The 26,902-nt window shown below is 36.6% G+C and overlaps 1 protein-coding gene across 1 annotated transcript in view; it reads right to left on the minus strand.

Moving 5' to 3' along the window:
• NT5C (5', 3'-nucleotidase, cytosolic) overlaps positions 1–26,902 on the minus strand; it is a 166,361-nt gene that overhangs the window by 118,896 nt on the left and 20,563 nt on the right. Inside the window, exon 3 of the mRNA XM_044068813.1 lies at positions 1,949–2,009. Coding sequence (XP_043924748.1) covers positions 1,949–2,009 — 61 coding nt within the window. The remainder of the gene's footprint in view (positions 1–1,948; positions 2,010–26,902) is intronic.

Below are 26,902 nucleotides of genomic sequence, written 5' to 3' on the forward strand. Positions count from 1 at the left end.
GATGTGCTACTGTCTTTAGTCCCGAGTTTGATTCCCTCAGCCCTCAATTATATACATGTTGTACAAAGTCACTTGATCAGAGTGCTGAGAAAAAGCTATTTATACATAGTGACATTGCTTGGTTAACAAAGGTAGAAAATAATTATAGTTTGCATCAGTACACAGGAACAGAATAAGTACAGTAGAAACTAATACTGTCACTTTACAGATCTCAGCACTACAGACATTTTTATACTGTAAAACCTTCTGAGCAAACATTTTGCTATTTACCAGACTACAGCCACTGACCAGTTAGAACTAAACATCTCTGTGTTGTTTTCCTTACTAAGAAGCAACAGACACTCCTTACTTAAGCTTTCCTTGTGGGAAGAAATAGCCAGGGAATTGTTATGGCTAGGCTTGTATAGGCCCTAGGGCCGATAGCCTAGTACCAACCTATGAACCTCATTAGGCATAAGTTCTTATCTTCCACGTTGGCTATAGCAAATGCCAAGACAGGCCCAGCCATATTGAAATAAGATGGTTTCTGCTGTTAAATGAAAAGTATTATACAAAACACTTAAACACTTCTCTATTCTCACACTTCTCAACTCTCACAATGCACAGTCAAAATACCAAGCTGAGGATGAACTGAGCAAGGAACAAATGTTGTCAACATTTTACTCTACAAATGCTCTGCCTGGCATGAAACAAAAATATTTTGATAAATTTGCACAGTTAATATGACAATCAGTATTTCTACAGTGAGTAATTTAAACTTTGGAATGGTTACCATGAACAGATTCAGGAAAGGTACTAAACTCATAAACCTAATCAAGTACATTTGTCGTTAAACAGGAAATTCCAGTGTGTTTTCAGTCTACTTAATCACATTTGCAATGCAAGCTCAGACTTCATGTTTGTTTTAGCTTACAAGATTGGAACAAACAACTGAACATCAAATGAGCAGCAGTATGGGGTGTGGCAAAACAGTTAACAGAGTTCATTGCTCCAAGAACAAACAAATAATATACCAGATTTCCACACAGCACTACAGATTACAGTTTGATGAATAAAATGATGACAAAACAATGTACAGCTATGTATTTCAGTTCCACAAAACATCACAAATTGGAATTGATGAAAGAAACAATGCGGCACAGTGTGAAATAAATCAAAACATGAACTACTGCATTCTAGACAAACTAAAACAACTAAAATGAAATAAAAGCAAAAAATAGCAAGCTACAGGCACACAAAGGTCTGACTTTAATGTACTCTAAAGCTCCTCTGCAAAAAGCCTTCAAGGAGTAATAGAAATACAATTTAAATACAAAACCTTAAACAAGTAATCGATTAATTAAATAGTCAAAAAAACACATTAAATTAAATACATCAAATTACATTCCATATTTAAACCAACAGGTGTTAAAGTATCATACTTCAAAATATATATAGTTTCTTTATACAATAATCTGTTTTTAAATTAATTATTTCCACCAAATTTATCCACCACCTATTCCAAAAAAGTACCTTGTAACAATGATGTATCACTTTGATGGTATTGTATAAAATGCAAGGCTATATGTATAGTGAGTCTTTTTTATTTATGTATTAATTGATTGTTTAAGGTTTTGTATATAAATTGTTTTTAAGACTGTATTTGTATTACTCCTTGAAGGTTTTTTACAAAGGCGCTACAGTATATTAAATTCAGACCTTTGTGTGCCTACAGATTGTTGTTTTTTGTTTACATTCTAGACAAAGCATGTAAGATACCTGATTAGTTCCTTCTTGTATATAAAACATAGTTCCTTTAAAAGTTCCCAACTACTGCCTAACCAAACAAACAAAAAAAAAAACAGTAACAAGGCGATAAAAATCATTACTATTGCTGCCAAAATAATAAATAAGGTGATTTTATAACTGCAGCCTCGGCATATTCACGCATATTATGGTTACAACTCACCTTCTCCTTCACACAATGACTGTATTTATTTAAGGGGCTGGTACAAATGAAGATATCAATGCTAAAAGGAATTAAATGAAAGCAAAAGTTATGTTTGTTTAATAAGAATCCAGAGGAAGTGAACTGTGCTTTAATTAACACTGAAAGGCTATATCAGTTGTTTTTAACCACTAATAAGTAACTGTCAGATACTTTATAAATGTAGAATTATTTTCCCATTATTCTAGTACAAGTATGCAACCCTCTGCCCTAATATGAACAAAAATCTGAAACACCCTCAAAATTAGCACATGCAGTACACAAAACATTATCACTATGTATGCACAACTAAACTGTACAGAATTATTTTAGTTGATCGCAAACCACCTCAGCGATACAAGAAGAAAAGAGTCAGCATGTCATATACCACATCTGATTAACCAAAAAGTGAAAGCAACAATAAACTGCATTATCACATCGGCAATGTTAAGTTTATTTATCATTCATTAATCGATAAGTGAGGCGGTGCAGGACCCTTTTAGCCACATTACAAAGTGCAAGGCTACAAACAAATGAATTACATTGCAATTTCCAGCTGATCATAAGAAGATGACTACAGAGGGAGCACATTAGGTAGTTTGAGGGAAAGGCTAATCAAAAACAGGTATAAATAAATGCAGTTGGCTGTGAAACGCTGAGACATTAACAATAACATATTGTTTTTGTCAGTTTGCCATCAAAATTTCAAAGGCTCCTTTATGAACAACATGTGACCACAAGCAGATTTTCAGTTTCACAATGCCGAACTGAAATTATATGAAATCATAATAACAAAAGTAAAGCTTGACTCATTACTATGAGATCTGCACTGTGAATGGAGATCGTGGAATATTGAGGATCGGAGAATTTACCCTTTTCCTCACTGTACTGCAATCTCGGAGTTGGTATATATAATTTGCAGGGGGTGTGGGAGGAGCAGCCCCCCAAATGGTTGGCACAGGGGAGCTTGCCCCCTGCTAAAACGTAAAAGGACATACAGACTTTCAAAACCAGAAGTCTGGTATGTTGAGTGTCAATCGTCGTGTTTCTGACATTTGACATTTAGGCCACATGTTGTTTTTATTTTTGACACTGTAGTTCAGTTTTTTGCTTCAAAATTGTTTTGCCTTCAATATTTTGATGGTAAACCTGTTTTGGTCATTTATGAGAATAATATATATAAAGCAAAGGAAATTAAAAAAAAATAAGAGTGACCCATTACTGAGATTTAACTAAACAATGAGAATGGGAAGAGGTACACAATACTGAAAATATTTTAAAGTAACTATATACAACCTTACATATGTTGTTTGCATTTCATAAGATCAAGAGTGAGAAGTAATGTTAAAAAAGTGTAATGTGGGTAAAAACTAACCAACATCCCTAGGACAACTAATGTGTGTGTGCTTGATACAGACAAGACTTTAATTTCCTTTAGAAAAAAGATACTGTCTTCGGTTAATTCTAAGGGAATAGTCTTCCATTCTGCTGCAGCAAGTCTGAGAAAAGACCTTACGTAAGTAGCTAGAATAAACTGTGGCCTGTTAAGTTTGAGGTTGTAACTGGTGCACACAAAATGGGTTGAGGTATGAACAGATAACGAACTGGCAAAAGGAAGGCAGTAATGTTCTTTCATTAACTTGAATGTTAGGGTGCTAAACAGGTACATGGCTCTGTCTGCAACTGGTAACCATGATGGTATAGCAACTGTGCACTCGGAACAGCAAGAGAAATGAATTTAAGAATCTTGTTTTCCATGGTCTGCAACAAGGTTATGTTTTGTCTAGAGAGGGGAACCATGACTGATGGAACGTGTTTGACTGTGGGGGGATAAGTATGTTAATGGCATAGGATTTTCTTGCTTTGGGGGAGTGAGCAGGTGTGAGATCTTGTATGTTGCTTTGAGTTGCTGTGAAACTGTAGTGTTTTTGATGTGGTTATGGAAGGACACTGAGTCATCAATCAGTAGGGTCGTTAATAACTGGGGCAGTTGTTACTATTAATCTTTGGAAGTACCTTTATAAATATAGTTATACTCCCAAAAGATTGACAGAAATCTTTCTGGTATAAGTTTGGAATACTGTTAACATTACACTCTCCCTTGTAATTGATTGCCATTAAACTGAATCTTGATCAGGATGATCTGACAAATGGTTTTTTTTTTTGGTTTTATTACTACCAGTCTTAATAAAAAGCTATCAATAGTAAATGCAAGTCTTGAAATCTCCATTTTGAGGCCAAGGTTTTTGCTATAATGTATGAAATAAGCCAGAATCAGCAAATGCAAACTTATGAGCAAAAGAAAGCTATAGAAAATGAGTCCTCATTAGCAAATGCTCACTCAAGAAGCAGAAAAGAAAATTACAAACAGAACTCTTGGCTGCTATATATGATATAAAAGGATTAATATAACTGATCTTCACATAAAAATAATGCTATTGGCACATGTGTATGTTTGTTCAGTTTTTTTCTTGCCATTTTGCCTAAATATATGATGAAGCTGCGGTGGTACAGCGGTAGCGTTGTTGCCTCACAGCAAGAGGTTCTCCTGTTCAATTCTCGGCTGGAGTGCCTTCTGTGTGGAGTCTGCATGTCCTCCCCGCGGTCGAGTGGCCTCCGAAAGACATGTGTGAATGGGCGTGCCTTCATTGAAGGTTGGGTGTCGGGCTGGCAGTTCGGCACCATAAAAATCTACTGCCAATCATTAACGGACTGGAGTTCCGCTGTGGCGACCCCTAAGCGGGAAAAGCCGAAAAGACAAACAACAACATGTACAAAGGTATGACAGAATTTTAAGACATGATTACTAAACTGTGAAGCAGCTGTGTAATTTCATTAACTGAATTCTGAAATAAATAAATAAAATATTGGTCTAGCTGACACAGTAAATTGGAGCTCTATCTTGTTTTAATAAAAGGGTTGTAGCTCAATATTTCAGTGAAGACAGAATTTCTTTCTTTTTAGCCACAATAATATTTTATGTGGTAATGTAATTGTATTATTTGGGATTAATCTATAGATTTGGCATAAAAAGTTATAAATATCCATTTATTCTGTTTACTTTTCTAGTTCGCACATTCATTTCTATTGTGGCAATATTGTTATTTTACAAATTTGATATTTTGTCTTCATAATTATTTTTATTAACATTAATCTTATTCTACAGTTGGTCAGTCCTTAGATGTGAATTCACCTAGCTGGATTACATACGTATGATCTTACTGACAGATCCTATTAGGGTTTTACTGACAGAGCTTGCCAAAACTCTGTCAACAAAACCCTAAATCTTACCCTCAAATATAGCTAGTTTCTCACATTATCAGAAAATACGCAGACATTACACCAAAGTTCCCGACACACATTTCCATCATCCAGAACCAACACCAAGATACACTTGTACTGATCTTGAGGCAGTATAAACACATTTGTAAAGGTGCTGCCAAATTAAAAAAAAATTACATCTTCTGGGCTTGGTTGTATGTCCAGGTGCAATTATATTTTAACGCAGGCTTCAAGAGAAATTTGTTCTAATGCCCTCCTCATTTTATACATCTCCCACATTCCAAAGTCAAATTATGTGTTTGGTCTGCACAGTCTCTCCTTGGCTTGTAGTACTTCCAGTCAGGGATGTCAGGAGGCATACGCACTGTACTGAATTCAGTACAACTTCTTTAGAAGAGGGGGTAGCTTTTTTAATTAAAAAATTACATATTTTTTGTTTTTCTATCGCAGTGGTGGTGCTGCGGTAGCGTTGTCGCCTCACAGTAAGACGCTGTCTGGTTCCATTCTCAGCTAAAGCATCCTCTGCGTGGAGACATGCGTGAATGGGCGTACCTTCGTTGAAGGTTGTGCGTCAGGCCTGGCAAGCCAGTACGTAAAAATCAACTGCCAATCATTAGCGGACCAGAGTTCCGCTGTGGCGACCCCTAACCGGGAAAAGCCGAAAGACACAAACAAACACATTTTTTTGTTTTTAAACAGCGTTGGCTCCTTTAAGTATTTTTAAAACAGCGTTCTCCTTTAAGGATGCTGACTCCTTTAAGTTACATTTTTTTTAAGGATGCTGGGCACCAGAACCATAGAGCAATTGCAATTGCAGCAGATCAGGCACATGGCTAAATATCAGCCAGTCAGAATTGAGCTCACATCACGTCATGTCCGGCTGGCTGGCTGCGAGCGGGAAAGGTGCATAGCAGTGATAGCTTGAATGTATTGGATTATAGTGGAGGCAGCCGCATGGATAATAATTGTTGGTTGTAGTGGAGGGGCAAGGCAATCGTGAATGGATTATCATTGTGGTGAAGGCAATTGGGTTAACAGCGTGAATGGATTATCAGGTAAGGAGAGAGTGTGTGTGTTTGTGTGTGTGTGTGTGTGTGTGTGTGAAAATGCCCTCCATGTAATACATCTGCTGGCTACAGGTGTTTAGGCTCAAACCCTGTACCATTGCTTCAGGGTAAAAAGAGCCTAAAGTCCTTAACCACCACCATTTCTGAACTTTGTTCAGATTTTTTTTTTCTAACAGTTGTGAGCTATGGTGAGAAGTGAGAACTGAAGTTGTATTCCCCAGCTGTGGTGAGAAGTGAGAACTGAAGTTGTATTCCCCAGCTATGGTGAGAAGTGAGAACTGAAGTTGTATTCCCCCATTATTGTTTTTGTTGTTTTTCCAGGTTTTTTGTGCTAAGGTGTGAAGTGAGAACTGAATTTGTATCCCCTCATTATTGGCTTTGTTTGCCCAGGTTTTTTGTGCTAAGAGGTTGAGAGCTATCTAAATGATAGCCATTAAGTTTCAGTCTTCCTCATTTTCAATTTGCGGATTTAGCATAGTGGTATGTTGCACTGACTGTAGTGCATATGGTTCTGGGTTCAAGACATGCATGGTAGTAACACAGCATTTTATTCTAGCAACTTTCCAAAATTATACAAGCAATGTTTAAAATGTGTCCCTGGTGTTTGGGCTTTTGTCCCCCCCCCCAATAAATGTTGGCTTTTTCCAGATTTCTTGTGCTGCAAAGTTCAGAGATACAGCTGAGTGTCGAGTACATTTTACAAGAAGATGAGAGCTGCAGGGGAACTAAAGTTTAGTGCTGCTTATGCTGAGTCTGCTTGTACTGTTAATAGCACAACAGGCAGCCTACTTGCTTTTGATGCAGAATGCTGTGGGTTCTTCTCCCACAGCAGGTAGATGCATTGCTGATACTGTACTGTGTTGTAAAGGGGCGTGGATGCTGTAGTCCTTTTCGGCGAAGATAAATAGTAGTAACTATGAACCTGTTATAAGTTTGCCATCCATTCCCTATTGCAATATTACTAGCGTATCATTTTTTTTAATGCAACATAGGCAATTTATTCCTCAAGGGCAACAGGTACTTTATTTGTAGATGAAACAATGAAATATAAAGTTGTTTGCTAGCAGTAACCTCTTCATTAGTTACGGATTTCTTTAATGTGGAATTATGTACATGGTTTTTACTAGTTCAGAGATTGTGCATATTTACTGAAACTGGTGGACTGTAGAGGTCTGAGTAGACTTTTATGATGGAAATGTTCTGAATTGGGCTGTTTTGTCATTATTGGTGCATGCATTTTGTTTCACTGTTTACTGGAAAAATGTTCAAAACAATAAATTTAAAATGCTCTCTAACAACTATACTGCATTGTACAAGGAATATAATTTAATACAATCAGGAAGGTGTATCAAAGAGCATGTGTATGTTTCATGTGCAAGGGGCCTATGATTTGAAAACAGCCCAAAGTTAATCTTTATCTGCCACTGGCAAATTGTATTTTCTTTGAATGTGGGTTTCAATGCTGTTTCAACGAATGTGAGTTTCAAGGGCAGAGAAGTTTTAATGCTAAGTCTAGTTTCATTGTGAGACTGCATTGCTTTGTTTAGCAGATATTTATTGGTGTTCATGCTGTAAAATGCAAAATAAAACTTTTCTGGCAAATCATTTAGGAATGAAGTCACTAAATAATGACAGACGTTAAGTTTCAGATGTCATAACCTTCAGAAAAATGCATGCTAAAGCAAGACCTGTTATTCTATCAACTGTCTTAAGTTTATACAAGATCAATTTTTAGTACTGTTTGCATGTTCCCCCAATATATTTGGCCTTGTCCAGATTTCCTGCATTAAGAGGTTGAGAGTTACGTGCAAATAAATCGCTTTATAAAATTAGGAATATCCAAACCTCTCAACTGTCCCCAATTTTGGCTCAAAATGTTGCTCTCCCCCTAATAATCCCAACGCAAAATAGCAATTTTGGAAGAAAACGTGGAGGGTTTACAATTATAAATAACTGTAATGATCAGAGTTATACATTACTTTTATTTCAGAAATGCATGTAGATTCTCTAATTTTTTCAGCTGCTCAAGTTAACAGTGCTCATATTAAAATGGTGTCCCTTCTTTGACAGGTTCCCAGCTGTATTGTCTGGCAATTTTATATTTTTGCATCACATTTTTGGTTTTTCATAAAATTGCGGTTTTCTGGCAAAGTAGTGGCAAATCATTAAAGACTGAAGTTAGAAAATAATGGCAGATATTCGAGTTTCAGATTTCATACCTTTCAGAAAATTCATACTAATGCAAGACCTACTACTATTCTATTATCTTTCTAAGTTTATAAGAGCAATATTTAAAAAGATGGTCCTTATTTTTGGGCCTTTGCCTCAGTTTTATTTATGGGTTTGTTGATCTCTAAGAAGTTGAGAGGTATTTGTGTGTGTGTGTGTGTGTGAGAGTGTGTGTGTGTGTGAGTGTGTGTGTGTGTGTGTGTGTGTGTGTGTGTGTGTGTGTGTGTGTGTGAGGTAGGTAGGTAGCATACCTCTCAACTGTCCAAATTTTGCAGAATGTCCAGATTTTTGCCCAATATTTTTTGTCTGTTCCTCACAAATTTTGTGATTTTCTAGAAAATCACTGAAGGCTGAAGCTGCAAAATAATGACAGACATTTGAGTTTCAGACTTCATGTCCTTTAGAAAAATTCATACTAGCACAAATCCTGTTATTCCAGCAACTTTCTAAGTTCACGAGAGCATTATTTAATATCTGTCCCTGTTTATTTTAGTCTTTGTCCATATTTCTTGCATTAAGAGGTAGGTAGGAGTGTGTGTGTGAATGAAACACCCTAGTTAGGGATAGCAGGTGGTTAGTAATTTACTCAAGCTCAAAACCTGTACCTTAGTTACAGAAAACAAAAGCATGAATCCTCTACCCCAACTACCATGCTGCATTTTTCAAAGAACTGACTTTCAGATTCATTTTCAATTCAAGGAACAGAGTTCAGCGAATGCCTCTTCATTGACACTAAAAAAGAGTGAACTGTGAATTACGAGAATGGCCGTAGCTTGGCTGGGGAGGGGGGGGGGGGTATCAGTTTGAGAGCTGTGAGTACAAATTTGAAAATCCTAGCTACACCCCTGCTTCCAGTCAATCCAAAAGGGGATATTCCTTGCCTCTTTTGGCAAAGGTAGCGACTGGCTACACATCATAATGGCATTGTCCAGAAGGAAAGCATAATTCTGAGCAAGTGTTCTCATGAGATTAATATGTCCTTGTGTAATAACTGCTCCCAATACTGCAAGTCATAATGTTCTTCTAACAATCTGATCACTGTGGCCTTTTGCCCCACCCCAAGCAGAACTAGACCTATAAATACATTGCATGCCTTTAGATTCCACCAAATATCGTGGCTTCCAGCAAGCTGACTAATTTTTCAAAAATAAGTTAAAGGGTCATCTCACCTTAGCTGCCTCACTCTATATCTCAATGGCTGTAATATCCAATCTACCCGACAAGGAAGGGAAGGGAAGGACTTTCTTTGCTGGACCACCTTGTCTTCTCCCCTGACCACAGAAACTCAGACCACTGCTTACATGATTTGGGAAAACTGTGGATGAGCAAAGACATTATCCCTTTTTGCTTTATAGAAAAATATAAACAGAATAAACCAACTCAGTGCCAGGACTAAATGGGTAAAATCTAACAAAGGAAAAACTCTTTAATGTAAGGGTGTATCCTCATTTTTATTCTGAATGGGATCACTAGAGAAAACACTTTCTGTTCTGTACCAAGGCAGACAAGAGCATGGTTAATTTTAAGAGCCCTTATTTTGGTTTTATTACTCCTGTCCTCCAATATCTCTCCAAAGATGAACAGCTCATCAAAAATTAAGTCTGGTTCACTTTTAGAATCCAATAGGTACACAAGAAGTTTATCCACATAAAGTGGTAACATAACACTCTATCCACCCATGCTCATAACCCAATAACTGGGACTGCATCAACCTTTCTTCTAAAAGACTCTAGCATACACTTTGAGCAGAACAGGAGACAAGGAACAGCCATACCTGCTGTCTATATCTAGCAAAAAATGGAAAGATGCCCCCATACCTATCTTGATTCAGGCAATGAACAAATAAACAAACAGATGGATGAGAACAAATATAATATAGCCCTCAGGGAAAATTAGTTCCCATGAGGCCTTAAACAATAGCTCCAATCTGTGTGTTCAAATGCACTTCAGTGTCAAAACTGGTTAACAACAATATATGTCACATCCAGGAAGTACTGTCAGTGAAGGTCAGGATGTTAATTAGACTGCCAAATTGTTGACATCCAGGATAAAAGCCTGTCTGTTCCACATTTATTAGTAAAGAAATAAATCTACCAATGGTTTTAGCCAATATGGCCATAAATATTTTGTCAGTCAGCCTATGAAACCTGACCCCAGAAGAACCTCTGACTTGTTTTAGTATGAGTGTGGTTACAGTCTGTTTCCAACTGGGAGAAAGAATTCTAGTCTGTAACATGTGGTTGGCCAACACTGCAGATTGACAGATGAATTTGCTCCTGGCTCCAAGACGTACTTTACACAGTATACCATCAAATTCAGGCATTTTTTTTATTCTTTCAGTATCAGGCTAATACGTCTTCTTGGGTCATTTTCAAAAAAAAAAAAAACTGCAACTAGACTTATTGTAATGAAGGTAAGATAAAGTCTTGTATAAACCCAATATCTGGGTTTGAGCAAAATACCCTCCCCTCCACTTCTCTAGAGTACAACCACTTAGAGCAGCATCTGAAAATCTCTGTCACCATTTCTTGTCTAGAAGATAGGACCCCTTATTGATAATCACATATTTAATGTACCACTCAAGCAATAGACTCCTGTCTCAAACATAGGGCCAAGTACTGCTGTCCTGAAACTTGAGCTTTGTAGCCCTTTCTGTACAGTCCATCTTCCAGTACAGCAGTTTGTTAATCAGCAGCGTTTACACCAACTACACAGTGCTTTATAACCTGCTCACTATTACCAATTTCAAACTGCAGCCTGAGTGATTTCCACTGCAAATCTTTCAAAGGAGAGCCTACGTTTTTGAATCTGGACCATGTGTTTTCATCTAGTCACACAGATAAATCATTCTTAAACTGCTTTCACAGCACTGCTAAAGACAATCATTTTCAATTTTTAAATACGAGCATAAGCTATATATCAAAATACTTTACCCCTTCTAAAATCACATTTAAATCAACATCTAGGTGAAATATCGTTCTGTAACCGAGTTTCAAAAGGGGGGAGGTTGTTATCTGACAACACAATGGGCACATGTTTTTAAAGCTCTAAGCAAATTTACGTGTTCCTTAGAAATGTGGATCTTGTCTGTTCAGGGGAAACTAAGAAAATGGGGACACAAACAAGAACGGACTGAAAAGCTTAAAGCCAGCAGCCTATAGACTTGAGCCCTCCCCATCGTGTGTCCATATCTACACAAAAATCTGCAGATTATGGGGACATTGCACATTTCTGAACCCAACTGCATGCCTTCCAACCCAAACGATGTTCCATTCTCGACCCTACATTACACATCCATCCTGGATGGCTATTCAGTCCCTTAAAACATGAAACAACTCTCTATGAAGTGTGCTTGAAGGGATACAAACATTACTTCTTCTTCTTTTGGCTTTTCCCGGTTAGCGGTTGCCACAGCGGATCACCTGTCCACTCATGATTGGCAGTGGAGTTTTTATGGCATCGAGTTGCCAGCCCGGCACCCAACCTTCCACAGAAGGCACACACATGCACAAACTCACACGTAGGGCCAATTTAGAGTGTCCAATCCACCTACAGCATGTCTTTGGGATGTGGGAGGAAACCGAAGCATCCGGAGGAAACCCACGCGACCACAGGGAGGACATGCAGACTCTGCACAGAAGGCACCCCAGCCGAGAATCGAACTGGAGAACCTCTTGCTGTGAGGTGGCGACGCTAACCGCTGCACCACCGTGGATACAAACATTACTAAAAGTAATAAATACATCCTCTACTGTACCCTTGCACGTAACGTATCTCATTTCTCCACCTGATCCAGACCCGCTCCCCCAAGTGGAAGAATACCTTCCTCAATGAATAAGAAAGGCAACCCTATTACAGCCACTCCAGAAACTGCTGGAATAAAGAAAAAAAGAATATCCTGATTTTGCTAATGTTAAATGCTCTGGAGTGTTTTGTGTTTTCTGTAAGAAAAACTGCATTCAGTGAAAGTGGTCTACAAACTGACATTCCAAAATAATAATCCGAGAATGCCAAACATCAGCTAACAGAGCGCAAAAAAAGAACAAAATTACCCCAGTAAGTTTGGTTAATACACTGGTAATAAAGGACAAAAAACAAAGCCAAGAATAGTAAGGTGTTATCCTGGTATCCTGATAAATTACTCAAGACAGCAACAAAAAGTTTATAAAGTGATTTCAATACTATCTAAAATTAGTAAATTGTATTGCTTTCAAAAATATGAGAAATTACCTCTAATGAGATGGTGAACTGCAGTGTCACTATGCAGCAAGTATTGTTACAGGGTAGAGTGATCCACTTCATTACCCCTAATGTTTAAAATCACAATCCAGCATCTGTCCCACCCAGCTGGGTAACAAAGTAGCTATTAAATTAAAATGAATGCTTAGTAATTGTTTGAACATATCTGTATATTACTGAACTATAATGTACCAGAGTGCTTTACCCTGGGTTATGAACTGCATAGTTTTGCTGAAGTAATAGTCCATTATTGCACATACTGAGTGAGTGCTGTACGGTTGACTACTGCAGGTAGTGATTCTAACAGACTGCATATGTTGTATGCAGTAATCAAATGTTTATTATGTTTAGAAGGTCCTCAAAGTCACAACTACAGAACAGGTTCTAAATGTTTATGTACATGTGAAGGCATTAGACACTGCCATTTGTGCTAGCATGTCTGGCTAAAGTTTTGTATATAAATATTAACCTGTGTATTACAAGCCAGCATGACTAGCTATGATATTGTAAATACGTTTTTCCATGTTGATTTATAATCGATTTTACAGAATGTTTTAAAGAATTGAACAGTGTCCCTTTACATTTCTAACTGTGCATGTTTGTGAAGAAAGATTCTAAAGGCAAACTGTCTCAGATGCAGCTGATCTGCAGATGATGTCATTGCTATGTGTTACTGCCAGAAGCTGAAAGACAGGAAGGAACTTTAGTAAACAGCTGTTAGTTGATTTTCAAAATCTGAAATGAAAATAAGCTCCTTTAACTGGTCTAGCCTGAAAAATATTCCACTCAATGAAGTTGTGCACAAATTTAATTCACTTTTCCTGAAAACCCTCAATATCTGTCTCCAACTACAAGACTAACCATACTCTTTGGATATCCACTCAAAGCAGGAACCTAATGCATGAAAGAAACGGGGCTTGAAAAGAATAGTTAAAATACAGATCTCTCCAAAACCTACATCAACATCACTTTAAAGAATTATGTAACTGTATTACAAGACAAATTAACACAGACAATCAGTGCTCCAACCCTAAAAATATCTGGTCTTCTATTTTAATATACTCCATCCTGGAACAACCACCACATCTAATCATTAGCCAAATAACACTACATCTGAAATAGCTGCACAATTTAACACATTTTATAGAGAGTATTAAAGCCCTTACTAAGGATTTTCCACCTAACAATTCTGACATGCCCTCTCCTCAGACAGGAAACACCCCTTGTTTCACCCTAAAACCCATCCAGACCTACATCAAATCGCTAGTCCTTAAACTGAAACCCTGTTCTCCTTCAGCAGGTAATCTCCCAGCAGAATACCTCAAACTAGCTGTCAGTTCCATGACTATCCTGTGTCTGACCTAATTAACAGATATACCAAGGAATCGTACATGCATTCTCTATGGAAAAATTCATCATCCCACTTCATACAGGAGTAACCTCATCTGATATAACCAATTTCAGACCTACTGCCATACTACCTCCTTTGTCAAAACTTCTGCAGAAGTGAATTCACAAACAACTTCTTGAACATATCCTTCAGGAAAAGCTCCTGACCAAGACACAGCATGGTTTTAGACCTACCCATATCACCAACATAGCCTTATTAACCTTCACAGATACTATTAACAAGGCTTTTGATCTATACTCTCTCCAAAAACTCCTCTGTCAACTGTCTTCCCTAGGGCTATCACAGTCCACACTACTATGCTTTAACAACTACTTAACTGATAGTTACTAATCTGTTAAATGGTTCTCCATCTGTTCCTCCTTCCTTCTTGTCAATACTGGTGTGTCACAGGGCTCCATTCTCACACTCTACTCTTCAATCTACTTACTAACAATCAACATAAATCCTCTCAGCAAACTTCCTTCATACTATATTGCAGAAAAAAATACAAATTTAAGCATAAATCCCAACATTACCCGATGGATTACCAAATGGTTCATAGATAGGGCAGGAAGTTATAGTAGTGGAATCCACCTCCACCAAGAGGCCTGTTACTAGTGGTGTCCCACGGGGCTCGGTACTGGGACCTCTCCTGTTTGGAACATACTTCTATGAAGTCAAAGGAAATGTAGGGGGCCTCTGGCTGACCAAATTTGCTGGCTGCAAGCTGGGTGGAATCACTGAATCCCCCAAAGATGTAGATATCCTCCAGGAATGTCTTCCACAGACAAATAACTTGTGCCAGACCCACGGCCTAAAACTCGATGCAAATAAATGCATAATTATGCTCTTTGGGAAGATGAGAACCCCTAGAAATTACAACATTGATAACACTCCCCTAAGAGTAGACCCAGTGGTAAGGGACTTGGGAACTCAGGTTGACAGTAGCCTGGACTTTGATCACCATATGTCCGTGGTAGTGAAAAAATCCTTCTGTATGGCAAAACTTATAACGGCATGGCATTCAAATCGAAGGAGATCATAGTCCCACTATACTCAGCCTTCATTAGACCAATAATCGAATACAATGCACTCTTTGGCATGGACTTGACCAGGCAGTTGCTGCAGCTGGAGCTAACACAGAGGTTCCTCACTAAAAGAATACAGGGTGTAAACAACATCTCCTAGGGGACTACTTCAAAGCCCTGTCCTTGTACTCTGTCTCCTACAGACTACTGTGGGGCGATCTATGCCTAACTTACAATGCATTCTATGATTCAGTGCTGATAGATCTGTTACATAGTTGCAAAACAAACAGCACTAGAACTACCCACTATAAGGATCTAAACCTTGTCTGTGACAAACAAAACATGCTGGAGTATGTATAAGTCTCAGAGATTACCCCCTCTCTGGAGCGACTCCCCAGTCATGTGAATCAGAGATCTTCCCTAAGCCTATTCAAACACAATATGGATCAATGAATGGGAAATAGCAAATTCACCCTGGGATTGTTGTCTGTGGCCTTTATGGACAAAGGCAGTTTGTAGATGCTCTAAGGCACAAGAATGTATCAAAGTCATTCTAGCTCATTAACACTGATAAATGGGGCATGAATGGCCAGGCTTAATAAGGCTCTAGGGCCATTGGCCTAGTAACCGCCTATGATCCTATACAATAGGCTGATGATTATACCCTAATATGCTCTTCTGAGCCTCATACATCTTCAGAGAATTTCTCAAAAAGCCTTTAACTCTATTGAAAGTTGGCAACAGGATAATTGACTGCTACAAAATCCCAAAAAAACTTAATTACTTCTCTTTTTTCAAGAATCCCATTTCCATGAACAAAAAACTTAATTTTTTTCCCTTAAATAACACCATGATTGAAGTTACCTCATACACAATCAATGACAATCTTAAATCTGATTTCCATAGCCACAACAGCATTAAGAAAACCTACCAAAAACTAGGTACCTTTTACAGAGTAAAGACATTCCTTACAAACTCTGCCAAGATAACTCTAGTTACCACTTACCTCTTACCTTCGTCCCTCTATGCAGCCCCTGTTATGACCAACCTATAAGCCTCACTAGTTCAAAGCTTGAACAATGTTACAACAAAGTTGCCAGATTTGTTTGCAAAAAGCCTTGCCAGACCCACCACTGTTTAGCACTAAAAATACTTAACTGACTTAAAACTTACCTACCATCTACTTTATACCCACAAAATCATCTATACCCCATTTGCCTGCCCAGCAATTAGCCCCATACTCCAACTGTATCTGCCAAATCTTCCCCTTCAGGCAAATGATAAATTGCTTACCATCTACAAAACACAAAGGGCTGCTGGGGTCAGTCTCTATTCCAATAAGGTAGCTAGAGCTTGGAATAATATTCCTATATTAATCAGGTCTATCTTACACCTTCATCTTTTCAAACCATTACTAAAGGATTTCCTCCCTGTCCCCGGCTTTGTCCTTGCACCTCATCTGGGACATAGCTTTGCCGAACATCCTTCATCATCTTCTTACTTCTTCCTTTAATGCAATAAATCACTTAACCTGCTTATCCCTTTCTAATACTTCACTTTATCATACTACTTAAACTGGCTCCCTACTAAAATGTCGGCACTCGAAATACCAAGTGCAAAAAAGTCAAACCCACAGAAGAACAAATCTCAAAAAAATTTCTTCTCCTTAAAAGTTCTTTTTGTAGGGGGGACAAGCATCCCCTGCACCCCCACCCAAACTTATATATACTAACTCTGAGATCATTATACCTTGGAGAAAAGGAAATATTCCAAGAAATGACATATCATACTTGCTACATACAAGTCTGACCATGGGCCATTCAGTCTTCATGCTTAAGGACCCGCTCTAGCGGGTCCCAACATTTCAAATGTTTACCACTTTGACTGCTATATCTAATTCATATTAGCACAACCAAATTATTACTGCATCACTACTTCTCTATTCACTCTTAAACTTGTTTATCCCCTCCAATGCCTCATTCTAATGTATTTCTTAAATTATTCTTACCTATCCTATACACCACTCTTCTATCTGTAAGTCTCAGTATAAGGCTTGTAAATTAAATGTTTGTGAATATCAATGCAATTTTTATTATGCTGACTACTATGCTGTGTATTCACTGAAACTGCATTATAAAATTTGTTACTGTAAATATTAACTGCATTACATTTGTTGCCCTGGAGCTTTTTTCCCTGGGCCCCCAGTGATAAAGGGCACCTGTGCCCAGTCGGGCTTTCCTGGTAAACAAATGTCAATAAATAAACAAATAAATAAATCCAAACCACTGCAAACAAAGTACAAACAGAAAAAAAAAGTTTGTAATGTTATCAAGTATACAAATACTACAGCATTAGAATATGCAGAATTTATAATTTATTTAAAGTTATGAGAATATCAGCTATTTAAATGTCAAAAACGTCCTCTGCATTATCCAACAAATATGGAGAAATCCTTAACCCCCCCCCAAGAAAAAAATATTTTATATACTTGAGATAATAAATAACAATAAATCAGAAGACTATAAATGGTCATTACACATTACACACTAATGCAATAAATTAAGTTTGTCTGTGTTATAGATTATACCAGTCATTCACTAAAGTAATTTGGTATGACTAAATAATTTATGCCTCTGAAAACGAATAAACATCGAAAGTAGGCATTTATGATATGCAATCACCTTTACATTGTAATAAGTATTTGCTACTGAGGCAATTGCAACAGTAGTACTAAACATCTTCCTCACCTGAAAATATATTACTGTGTACAAATATAAAAAATTTTGAAGTTTTATATTTAGCAATGATCACTGGCCACCAACTGATTCTTATCACATTTATGTAATATTTCAGGCTAAAAAGCTTTCTCTGCGAATATCATCCTATGCTTGTATAAAAGTCTCTTAGTATTGCTAACATATAGATGAGCTCCAGGATTCATATGAATGCTAAAAAGGACATAGCTAGAGCATTTTATATATATATATATATATATATATATATATATATATATATATATATATGTATATATATATATATATACATACACACACACACACACACACACACACACACACACACACACACACACACACACACACACACACATTTTTTTAACTTTTAAACAAGAAATATCTTTATTAAATTATCAAGTATGACACAGGCAATCATACACTTATATAAATGAAAACAAACCATATTAACTTAATTTTAGTTGTGAACATTATACATCACAAACCATATTGACATAATTTTATTTAACATTACACAACACTTATAATCTATCCAGTCACTGTCAGTCAAACATTACATAGCTCATTCAAATCCTGCCTTCTTTTAAACCTCGTTCCTCCTCTGCATGTATTGTTCCTACAGTACCCATTTTTTCTATGTAATTTGCTCCTACGCTTCTCTAAAGATCCCATTTCCAGTTGTTTTATCTTTTACTATATTCACTACTTCTAGTAAAGTTGGTTTACTTTGATTTCTTTTTTCTAGTAATTCCTCTTTTTGGCAGCCACCATAATTAGACTCAGCAAGGCCTTACTATGCCTAGGTAATTCCAGTTCTGTGTCATAGCTCAAAAAATCATTTCCTTAGTTACGTCAATTTGCTCACCCAGTACCTCTGACAGAGCAGTCTGCAAGGAATCTTTAAAGTCTAGTAAAAAAACACAAAGGACACAGTACAAAACTTCAAAGAAAAACTCTCACGAAAGAGGCAGAGGGTGAGGTAAAAAAGAAGATTCCTTTAATCCAACCAAGACATACGTTCTGGTACCTCGGCAATTCACCTTCATGGAACACTGACCATGTATACACATCTTCTTTTTTATATTCTCATCAATTAATTCATTACATAATCAGCTAATTCATTACATAATAATCAACTTCATCATTATTCAATTATAAATGATACCAAATACAATTCAGACACTCTCACCTAAATATGTGTTTTACAAACACAATATTCCATTACATGCTACTTAAAAAAATTCTTTAACATTTTTGGTGACTAATGAATTATTTAATATACTATAAAACTAACTTATTTTCCCAGTATGCATAACAATAGATAAATAATAGAACCTTAAATACATTTAAACATTCATAATTCATAAATATAGCATAAATATGATACAAATATAACAAAAACGATTCCAAAATTACTCCAATCTATATAACAAGCCCACTCTCTAAATTCATTCCTCTAGGATATAACGTATGGTATCCTAAAATCATTCTGTGTTCTAGCCTGCATAATTCAGTCTTAAAATGTCGTACACAGAAATGAGGTCTAGCTAATACACTAAATATAAAACCATTGGTATTCCCATTATGTACATTAATGAAGTGAGAGGCTACTGGACTTTCCATATTTCCCCTCCTAATATCCCCTAAGTGCTCTAAAATGCGCACTTTAACCCTCCTGGTGGTCTGTCCGATATACCATAAAGGTATATTACAATCACATCCTAAAATATACACCACTCCAGATGACAAACAGTCAAACTTTTCAAATGCAACATACTTTTTACCATTTATTTTGGTTCCATGCATATTTTTCACCTTCTCACATACTACACAACTCCCACAACAATACATACCAACATTCACATCAGTAGAATATTCTAATTTCCTGTTCAACAATTCTTTCAAATTATAATATCTACTGTAAGAAAATGTTATGTATCTAGGAAACAAATGACCTACATTCAGGTCATCACAAACAACATGCCAAAATTCTTTCAAAATTTTTTCAACCGCAATTGAAAAGTTCGAAAATCTAGAGACAAAAAATATCTTATCTTGTGTCGGGGCAACCAACGAATGGGGATACTCCTTATAATATCTACCCCTTCCAAAAACCTTCGTTGTACATAACTTATTCCTGATAGTTGAAAGTACTACACTATCATATCCTCTGGATGTAAGTCTAGCAAAAACTTCATCACAAACTCCTTCCCATAACTCAGACTCTGAAGTATTCCTCAAAACTCTTAACTCCCCTTCTGGTAGTGCCCTAATCAAATGAGGTGGATGCATGCTAGTAACATGCAAAAAATTATTCACTGCTGTAGATTTCCTAAATAACTTATGCTGTATTAAATTATCTTTTCCAACATAAAATTCCACATCCAAAAATGAAATATTATGTGGAGAACTTTGTGCAGTGACTTTTAACCCATGTGTGTTTTCATTTAATCGTATCATAAACTGTTCAAACACAAATCTTTCACCCTTACAAATAAAAATAAGATCATCAATGTAACGTCTATAAAAGATGACATTGTTTACAAAAAAAATCACAATGAAACAAAAATTATTTTTCAAACTCACCCATGTATATAACAGCATAAGTGGATGCAAAGGCTGCACCCATCGCCGCTCCTTTAACTTGTAGATAAAATTCTTTATTCCAGACAAAATAATTATGTGTAAGACTAAATTCTAACAAGCACAGCAGGAACGTTGTGCGAGGCCCTTCACCCATCATTTTTTGCATTGCTTCTAAACCCCATCTATTATTGATGTTGGTATACAAAGATGAAACATCAACTGTTGCCCAGTAATAGTCCTGTTTCCATTCAACCCCATGTAATGCTAAACATACATCCTGAGTATTTCTTACATGCAAACTAACTTTGGGCAAATACCTTTTGAAATGAAAATCCAAAAATGTGTTCACCCTTTCAATATAAGAACCTATACCAGAAATTATAGGCCTTTCAGGTGGGTTATTCAAACTCTTATGAATTTTTGGAATTGTATAGATGTATGGATGATGAGGTTCCATAACTATTAACCTTTTGATGTCCTTACCAGAGAAAAAACCCAACCGTTCTCCCCTTTCTAACAGTTCAATGAGCTCATCAAAGTATTGCTTAAGAGGGTTATGACTTAATTTAACATATGTGTCTTCTCCCAATAGAGCATTAACAATGCATTCATATTTCTCAGTATCCATTATTACCCAATTACCTCCCTTGTCAGCTGGTTTAATGGTTACTTTATCTAATTTTGACCTTAATTCCTTAACAGCCAACCATTCAGATTTATTTAAGTTAAATGTTTTATTTCTTCTACAGAATTGCTTGTATTCTCTCTCAATACGAGAACATACAATATGTTCAAATGCATTAATAGCCAATGAGCATTTGGGAGGGATAAAAGTACTATTACTGGGAAAACACGGAACCTCAATATGACCATAACCCCCCCCCCCCCACAAACTATCTGCCACACATGTGTTAATATCCTCCCCAGAAACAACCTCATCATCATCTTCATTAAACACCATTTCATCATATTCATATGTACTCAAATTCATTAACTCATCATCTGGTACATTATTATCTATAGTCTGAACACACTTCTGACGTTCAGAAAAATATACCTTTAAATTCAGCTTGCGGACGAATTTTTTAACATCCACTATCAAATCCGCAAGCACTGGCAATTTAGTCGGTACAAACTTAGTACCTTTTAGTAAGATGTTAAGAATATCATCGGACAGACACAGTTCAGAAAGATTCAGCACATTTAGATTGCTATGAATAACATTAACAATATCAGTATTAACATCAGCAATATCATCAGCAACATTTTCAAACGAACAAATGTCCAAAACAGTCTCAGAAAAAGTCTTATCACAAGCATCGGCCAAACGATTACAGTCAAAAACTCTCCTTAGTTCCAACGAACTTGCAAAGCTTACTTTAAGTTTTTTGACAAAGCATTGGAAGTATTGGAAGTATTTAAAGTTTTACCCTGATTTCTCCCAGATCTAGTTTGCACATTAGGGTAAAACTTACGATTACTTTGTTCACCTTTCCAACCTTCTGCATCTCTGTTCAAACCTTCCGCCGCAATGTTCTCAAAAGAAACACTCTTATGACTCGTGCCGATTTCAACTGAAGAGCATGACAACACCTCCTCACTTCCTGTAGAACGTCTTTGATACTTCCAAGGAAAACGCCGCCCCCTCTGTAGCCAATTATAAACTTGATTAGACTCATAATCCTTAAGGTCCCAGTTAAGCTTGGATTTTTTCCTGGCCATAACATCTTTTTCCACCTTAGCTAATTTTTCATTAATGTTCTTAAAGTTCATTTAAAAAACACTAGATGACATTCTGCTAATTAAATCTTGCTGTAAAGCAGTTATTTTAGTATGCAAGATTTCGGTGGCTCTTTGGTTCTTTTTAATGAGGATTTTTAACCAGTTCAAACAGAAATCTTGAGCCGCTTGTCTCCATTCCAACAATAAGTCATTCTCACCCTCACTAAAACCACCTGCTGGTAATTTATCTATGCGGAAACCCCTTGGAGTGATACTAAGGGCTACATACTTTTCCAGTAATTTGGAATCGTAAAAAACAGTCATTTCCTTAGACATTAGCTGTTCCAAACACACAAACTCTTCCAAGTACGATTCATTCGCTGACCATAAATCAGAAGCAGCACATCTACGTTCCCTTTCTTTCACCAATTCAACAAATGAAAAGTTCTCACCAAATCGACCTCCTTCAAGACTATCCATAGTAAAAAAACACAAAGGACACAGTACAAAACTTCAAAGAAAAACTCTCACGAAAGAGGCAGAGGGTGAGGTAAAAAAGAAGATTCCTTTAATCCAACCAAGACATACGTTCTGGTACCTCGGCAATTCACCTTCATGGAACACTAACCATGTATACACATCTTCTTTTTATATTCTCATCAATTAATTCATTACATAATCAACTAATTCATTACATAATAATCAACTTCATCATTATTCAATTATAAATGATACCAAATACAATTCAGACACTCTCACCTAAATATGTGTTTTACAAACACAATATTCCATCATGTGCTACTTAATAAAATTCTTTAACATTTTTGGTGACTAATGAATTATTTAATATACTATAAAACTAACTTATTTTCCCAGTATGCATAACAATAGATGAATTATAGAACCTTAAATACATTTAAACATTCATAATCCATAAATATGATACAAATATAACAAAAATGATTCCAAAATTACTCCAATCTATATAACAAGCCCACTCTCTAAATTCATTCTTCTAGGATATAACGTATGGTATCCTAAAATCATTCTGTGTTCTAGCCTGCATAATGCAGTCTTAAAATTTCCTACACAGAAATGAGGTCTAGCTAATACACTAAATATAAAACCATTGGTATTCCCATTATGTACATTAATGAAGTGAGAGGCTACTGGACTTTCGTGAGAGTTTTTCTTTGAATCTTTCAAGTCTGCCAACTCATACACTCCCAGAAAATATGTTCCCAATTAGCATATTGCATTAAACAATGTTAACGGCTTAGCTAACATCTCCACAGACTAGATTACTGGGAAATTAAAGGAGTAGGGACATTCACTGATTAAATCAATGTGGACGCCTTTGCACTTATTAAGTGCCACTAATTATGTACCCTAAAGCTGTGCAATAACATGCAGTGTGCAGGTATATTGTTAATATGCCCTGCTTCCTAGCATCTGCAAAATGCAAGCTAAATTGCACAATGAAAATAGTAGGTATACAAAACTGTTAGCAGTTAATTAAAAATCACAACAAATACATAGCATCCTCTGATCATCCTCACAGAGTAAATACTGGAAGCACTGTTTCCCTAACAGGGGATAGCTTTCTGGGTATCAAATTGACTGAGCCAGAACATTAAACAAAAGTCCTACCTCACTGACCTTGAGAAGCAATAAACTGAGTATTAACTAAGTAACTTAAAATTAATGGTTTGGTCAAACCTACCAAAAAGAAATACTGCCTGTAAAAAAATACAAGTGTTAAAAAGTCAATAAGGTAAAATCTTGTTATGATGCAAAACATGCCTGCAAACAAAAACACTAAATCAATAACTGTACACAACCAAGCAGCCACTGTGTTCTATAAATGCTATAGTTCAAAGTAAGAGAGTGTTTAATCCAACTTGTACTTTATCCACTACAATTCTGGCCCAGATTCCAGGGGAATTTCTGTAAAATCCTTTTCTGAAACAAAGGGAAAGGCTCAACTAATTTTGAAGATCTTCTTTCTTGTTCAGGACACTTGAAAAGGTATCCAATGCCTTAGAATTGTTGTTTATTTATACAACAACATTACAAAAAAAATTCCTACTTTTTACCGATACTGAATTTAAATTTATTTTATTTACACTTTCTTAACTGGCTTAGTTCCACCAGGCATGTGGCCTCTTTTCTGGGAAGACTATATGTGGTACTTGCACTAACTAGGGGAAATTTGGCTAGGGTACTGGAGATCTTCCCCTGCTCCAGTGGGTGGCAACAGGAAGGACCAAGATGGTGGAGAAGGAGCCTAAAGAGTGCTGCAAGTTGCAGCAGAGCAAAGAACAATCTGTGGAAAAAATGTTGGAAACGGCAGTTATAGATAATAAGGAGCTGGCAAATGTACCTGCTGTTGAGATAGTTGCTGATGAGAGGAAAGAGGAGCTTGTGGTTACAGTACTTCTAGAAAGAGGTCTCGAAGACTCTGTTTTATGTTGATTAATTTATTCTCTGGAGCAGGCTCCCCATCCATCTGAAGCAGAGCTCCTCCAAATCCCTATTTAAGCACAACTTGGATCAATGGATGGCTAATCAGAAAATCACCCCTGGCCTTGTTCCTAAGTCTGTGATGAACAGAGGCAGTCAGTAAATCAAAACTGTGTGTCACATTTGGGCTGCACAGCTAGACTTACAGGGGTCCTAGTCATCGTTAGCCTAGTATACACCTATGAACCTGTGAAGATGAGCCAGACAACAGTGTTACCATCCCATGGTCGCAGGTTGTTGAACTGGTCCAGGAGAGTGAAATAGGGGGAACAAGAAGTTCAGAAAACGTTGTGCAGTGGGAAGGTGAACCACAAACACCAGTGCACTCAGACACAGGACGTGGGAGAGGATGTCCCTATAAACAGAGCATATGCTATGGTTGCAGCTGCTAGATAGAGATAAGAACAGAGTAGAGTTTTAATCAGAAAAGAAAGCCTACAGTAAAGACTTCTTCAAAAAAATATAGACTTTGACAGTGACATGTATTTTATTTGGGACAAGATATATGAAATCCTAGTAGTTCAGTTTATCACAAATTCACCCCTTAAATCATTTTGAAAAGTGGCTCAGTATTGTGACTTTTGAGACATTTGAATTAATGGACAAATCTGTGTACGCAATTGACAATGACAAGCAGGAGTATCCTTTGCAATAATGTGTGTTTCAGGCAGTTACTCCACTGTTAAAAAATAGATAACCTGTTTATTTTAGGTGTGATGATCTAGAACAAGACTACATCAAGATTATTTTCTGTCTATATGTCTGTCTGTACACTCTATGGACAAGTTATATGAGGAAAGGCAAATCTGGACCGGAGGATAGGAAATATGGATATAACAACAAGAAAATGAAAATATTGTGGAGCATATTCCATGTGTAATTATGCTTAATTAAATGAAATTAACTGTTAGATAATTGGGGCAGCCTAAAATACATATTTTTGTGCTGCAGAATATCATTTGATTAATAAGTGTACAAAAAGGTGATGTATTCCTTGTGGACAGGTAGGCCATACAGCTAAAAACTGTAGACTACGTTGCCTATATTGCAAATCCAATGAACACTAGTGGCATGACTGTGTTAAAAAAAATGAAAATGTTCAAAATGAAAAGTTGGAACAAACTATGCAACATGAGCAAAATAATACCTGGTGTAAGTGAAGAGGGGGAGGGGAGGAAGAGGTCTCTACAGATGAAGGAGAAAATGAAAAAGAATGGCTGGTTATAAGAAAAAAATGGTAAAAAAAATTAGGTAATCTAATTAGAGAAAAAAAGAAAAAAATGCTTGAAAGGCAAACTGACATAAAAAAAGGTAAAGGATACATTTTATGTATTTTTCCTTACTGTAAACAGTATAAGAAATAAAGCAGAAGAATTACTGTGGTACAATGGCGTAAATAGTTAAAACATGGCATAATATGCTTAATAGATATACATTTAAATAACATAAAACAGAAAGAGCTGTTAAAACAAGTATGGGGAAGTAAGATCATACGCTCTATGGGTAACTGCACAAATATCATGACTCCAGAACATGAGTAGTGTAAATTATATTGTAATATTTGGAAGCATTTGCATTCTCTGATACAACAAGGTTAATTAGGAAGATATATGAATGAAAGGTTGGAAGCAATAATTAAAGGGAAAGAGTCCTTCTCCAATACGTTGTGTTTGAACAGAGGAACCAGGCAGGGGTGTCCTGTTTTCCTTTTGTTATTTGCTTTATATTTACTGCCATTAGCAAAGAAAATACGGAATTCAGAAATTCAAGGATATAACTGGTATGGTAATCAAGAAAATGTGGCTTTATTTGCAGATAAATCCAGAAAAGGGCATCTCTGTGTTGTGGAATACTTTGAGACAGTTTCAGTTCTTTTCAGGATATAAAATTAATGAAGATAAGATAAAAGCTACAGCCATAAATTATGTACCCACTCATGACCCAGTTCAGCAATACACATACTTATGGGGACGTGATAAGATGAAGTATTTAGGAATATGGATGAAAGTTCTTCAGTTATAGCAGATGAGGATATAAGGGAAGACACTAAACAAAACATAATACAAAAAATGAGAAAATGTAAGCTCTTGTTTAAGGATCAGGATAGTAACATACAA

Source organism: Protopterus annectens, chromosome 4.part0 (genome assembly GCF_019279795.1).
Source record: "Protopterus annectens isolate FY-2018-M chromosome 4.part0, PAN1.0, whole genome shotgun sequence".
NCBI classification, from domain to species: Eukaryota; Metazoa; Chordata; order Ceratodontiformes; family Protopteridae; genus Protopterus; species Protopterus annectens.